This window comes from Pseudophryne corroboree, chromosome 3 (assembly GCF_028390025.1).
Source record: "Pseudophryne corroboree isolate aPseCor3 chromosome 3, aPseCor3.hap2, whole genome shotgun sequence".
Lineage (NCBI taxonomy): Eukaryota > Metazoa > Chordata > Amphibia > Anura > Myobatrachidae > Pseudophryne > Pseudophryne corroboree.
Window position 1 is genome coordinate 740706315 of NC_086446.1, and position 4893 is coordinate 740711207.

The following is a 4893-nucleotide window of genomic DNA, read 5'->3' on the forward strand; positions in this document are numbered from 1 at the left end:
GGAGGGAGCATGGCTCACTGTGTGAGAGATGGAAGTACAAGGATTCTGCTTGAACTTGGCTTAAACGAATCCCCCAATGAGTTATAATGTGATTAAATCTCCCTCTTAATCGCTATACATTATATTATATCCGTACAACAACGGGGGATTGCTTCGGTTCATGAATCAATCAAGCAATAATTATCTATATATAAGTATTTATCGCTGTTTATATATATATATATATATATATATATATACATACATATATACATCTATCTATATCTATACAGATATATATCTATACAGATATATATATATATATATCTATATATATATATATATATATATATATATACAAGGGAAGCCCCACACTCTCACCCAACACGGATAGCGGCTGGGGTGCCCATCAAAGCCTGGCTCAGTAAAGGGTCAGACTTATAGTATAATGCAGAGTTCCTCCACAGACCGTGGAAGAATGATAGCACTCTCCAGACTTGTGTAATAAGCATAAACACAAATTTAATCAAGGGATTGGTTCCAACAGAATTCAAATCTCAAAATTGGTGAGCCCTTTCCAATTTTGAGATTTGAATTCTGTTGGAACCAATCCCTTGATTAAATTTGTGTTTATGCTTATTACACAAGTCTGGAGAGTGCTATCATTCTTCCACGGTCTGTGGAGGAACTCTGCATTATGTGTGTGTGTGTGTGTGTGTGTGTGTGTGTGTGTGTGTGTGTGTGTGTGTGTGTGTGTGTGTGTGTGTGTGTGTAAAACATATATATATATATATATATATAGATATAGATATATATATAGATATAGATATGGATATAGACAGGTGAGCAATGTTTTGTTCTGGATGAGGTTGGTAGGGATTTTTTCTCCGCTCAGTAAACAGTATAATACATTTCAGTCTGGTTCGCATGACTAACTATACCTGAATTATTGCATTTACTGTTCCACATGCAGACTGATATCAGGACATATGTGGTCATCAGGCGGCTGATATAGTGCTGTGGTGGAAGGATATAATAATGCTGATCTGCACCAGTTATTAATAATGAGCTATATCTTCAATATCGCGCTTTGGGAGTTATGGAGGACGGTAATACCTCAGTGTACTCCTCCTCCTCTATCTTCCATAGCCCAGGTAACACAGTGTCTGACAGCAGTGACCAGTGGGCACTCTGCGGCCCCTGGATTCTGGCGGTCTCTAGCCACCTGCCTCTGCGCCCACCACCTGAGCATATACTCCCTTATGTCCAACACAGAAGCGTCACAGCCAGTACTACCAGGCCCGGATCCCTTGTAAAGTCCCCTGGCATGCTGGCATTGGCCCTGTGTGGCTCTGGGGCTGTGCGGTGTTGCCCAGCTGGCTGAGGTTGCTCATGCTGACAAATGGGTTATTCCCTGCGTTGTGCTGGATGGAAGGGATCCCAGAGTAGTTGCAGCTGTAGTTAGTGTTACAGGAGGGGCTGTTGCTGTAGCTGTATGCCGGGTAACTGTTGTAGGAATAGGGGCTAGCTGCTACATTGTAGGCGCTGTTATAGCTCTGGGTGCCCGCAATGCACGGCTTGCCGTCTCTCACCAGCACTGGCACTGCCACCCTCCTGGGTGGCGGTGGGTGGTGGTTGCCCATTTCCAAAGACTTGTCCTGCCTTTGCCTCTTGCACTTGTATCTCCTGTTCTGGAACCAGATCTTCACCTGGGTAGAGGTGAGTTTTAGGCTGTTGGCCAGGTGTTCCCGTTCTGGGGCAGACAGGTACCTCTGTTGCTTAAACCTCCTCTCCAGCTCAAAGACCTGGGCCTGAGAGAAGAGGACTCGGGGCTTCCTGCGGCTCCTCTGCTTGGGCCTGTCTGTCTCCTCCGGCTTCTCCTCACCATGGGGGGACTTCTTCATGTAGCAAGCCTCTGTATGGGGACAGTAACTATCAGGTATGTTTTGTACGTACACACACACACACACACACACACACACACACACACACACACACACACACACACACACACACACACACACACACACACACACACATATATATATATATGTGTGTGTGTGTGTGTGTGTGTATGCATATATATATATACACACACACACACACACACACACACACACACACACACACACACACACATTAGAAATATAAAAACCGTGTATATTCATATATATCATATACCGTATATGGACATATAATACATATATATATAAAATCATAAGTACACACACACACACACACACACACACACACACACACACACACACACACACACACACATGCACATTTCCTGTGCACTTTAAAATTATACTAAATAGGAAGAGGTTTATCTAGATATATTTGTATATATAGAATTTATATATAATTATGGTTGTGTGTGTGTGTGTGTGTGTGTGTGTGTGTGTGTGTGTGTGTGTGTGTGTGTGTGTGTGTGTGTGTGTGTGTGTGTAAAAATAAAAATCACCCATTGCACGGATGCTTTTATTTTTATGTTTTTACGCTTCTGATATAGGCTTTTAATTAAACAGTATGATATAATTTTGGTTATACATTTATACAATGCGCAGGTATTGTTATTTTTAATTTACGTGTTTGCTTTGGAAAATACGTAATTTACCCTTCGTGATACTATAATATACATATATTATTTTGGCAATTAAAGCAGCGGCAACTGATAGAAATCCCAGGCTTACCTTAAATCCGATTTTAGAACTGCTGCTTTTTGCCACAGATTGCTAGTGCCTCACACATAATATAGTATTTGTAAAACACTGTACATGTACACACTGCGCTCTGCCAGAGACATCAGACGCTACAATGGATTACTTTGCGTAAATGCGCAGTTCTGAAGTGCAGAAATCGCACATTTCCCGCGAAGGATATACTGTGACATATAAAGGATTTCCATTTTGCTGATTGATCTCAATACTGCAATATCTAATTAAATTGCTCTAAACAAAGTGTGTGTTGATTTTTTGTTAACTCTTCCATACACCATTGTCCTAGCAAATATACACAGCAGGGTCTTACTGGGGTGAGCCCCTGTGTATTTGGGATATTGCTCTATAGAGTAATATTAACGTGTTTACTCACTGTGAGCCCCTTCACTCAGCGGGTCTTCCTCCTCCTCATCCTCCTCTTCTTCTTTAGGGTTACAGGAGTCTCGGAGTGCAGAATGGACATACCTGTCAGCAGAGGCCCCCACCTCCCCATGGGCCTCAGAAGCCCCCATAGAGGTCAGGTAGGAGAGCTTGTCCACCCCCTCAGAATAGCCAGCCCTGTCCCCTGCTGCCAGCATGCATGAAGTCTGGTGGAAGTCCACATCCAGGTCCTGAGCCAGGTGCCCCCTGGTCGGCTGCTGCTGCTGGTGGCCAGGCTCCCGGTTGAGAATGTCCTTCACAGAGAAAGGTGTGGAAGTGGCTGGGCTTGGTAACATCATCAGAACAACTTAATTGCAAGTCCAAATAATCAATAAATCCTGTGGAGGGAGGGGTGAGAGGGGCTCCCTGCTGCTGGGAATGTCAGGCTCCCCTGTGATGCTGCAATGCCCTGTGATAAACGATGCAACACACTCTGCTCCTGTCTAAATAGCCTCCATTACCCTGGCTCTGGTGCTCTGGGTTTTGTTACAGGCAGACCAGGGGATAGCTGAAGGTTTGGGTACTGCCTGCTCCACAGGCCACACCCCCTCCAGGTGACGTCACCAAACACCCATTCCTTTAGGGAAAAAGGGAGGGGGGCTTTTTGATTGGTGTTTGGCTCCTGTAAACCCTCCCACACCCCCACTTCCCCGGAACAGGGTCCTGCACTGGATACAGAAGTCTAATAGGGGAGGAAGTATGCTGGGAGTCGGTTTCCAGCAGATCCAGGCCTATAGATTTAACCCTTCATAGACTCAGGCCTATAGATCTAATTCTGCAACACAGTCACATTAATATTAGAAAGTCTTTACCACTAAAACATTCAAATAAAAACATTGTGTGCGTTGTTATTATTATTTGTAGTAGTAGTTTGCATTATTGCACTGAGTCTATCTGAGCGAGTTGTGCTGTTTATTTAAGGCAATTTAGTTATGTAAAAGGATTCATTTGTGTATACTCTAGTGGATGGGTGGGTTTGTGTAGGTCAATTGCTGGCAAAGTGAAGAATGATCGTGGCAGATGTAAATTCTATAGGAATAAGCAGTGTCTCATTGCTCCCAAACAGTCACTGCACACGGGCAACAAAATTATATGTGTTGTCATTAGCTGCCAGCACTAGTCCTGATGACAATAAACTATTCATTCATTCATGTGATATGTGACCATTATTATCTGCCAGCACTAGCCCTATGTGATATGTGACCATTATTATCAGCAGGCACTAGTCCGGTGTGATATGTGACCATTATTATCTGCCAGCAATAGCCCTATTTGGTATGTGACCATTATTAGCAGAGACACTAGTCACGTGTGATATATGTCCATTATTATCTGCCAGCACTAGCACTGTGTGATATGTGACCATTATTAGCAGCAGGCACTAGTATGACCATTATTATCTGCCAGCACTAGTCCTATGTGATATGTCACCATTATTAGCAGCCGGTACTAGTCATGCGATATGTGACCATAATTAGCAGCAGGCATTAGCTCTATGTGATGTGACAATTATTAGCATGAGGCACTAGTCCTATGTGGTATGTGACCATTATTAGCAACAGGCACTAGCTCTATGTGATGTGACCATTATTAGCAGGAGTCACTAGTCCTATGTGATGTGTGATCATTATTAGCAACAGGCACTAGTCCTATGTGATATAGCAGGTACTAATCCTATGTGATATGTGACCATTATTAGCAGCCGGCATTAGTCCTATGTGATATGTGCCATTATTAGTAGCAGGTACTAGTCCTATGTGATATGTGACCATTA

The 4893-nt window shown here is 43.2% G+C and overlaps 1 protein-coding gene across 1 annotated transcript; it reads right to left on the reverse strand.

Annotated features, from left to right (window-relative positions):
• Positions 1 to 777: 777 nt before the first annotated feature.
• On the reverse strand, positions 778 to 3576 carry NKX2-3 (NK2 homeobox 3). The gene is made up of 2 exons (XM_063963769.1): positions 3073 to 3576; positions 778 to 1894 (listed from the first exon to the last, which is right to left on the reverse strand). Exons 1-2 carry the CDS (start codon positions 3416 to 3418, stop codon positions 1272 to 1274), a joined length of 969 nt encoding a protein of 322 aa, XP_063819839.1. The 5' UTR covers positions 3419 to 3576; the 3' UTR covers positions 778 to 1271.
• Positions 3577 to 4893: the final 1317 nt, after the last annotated feature.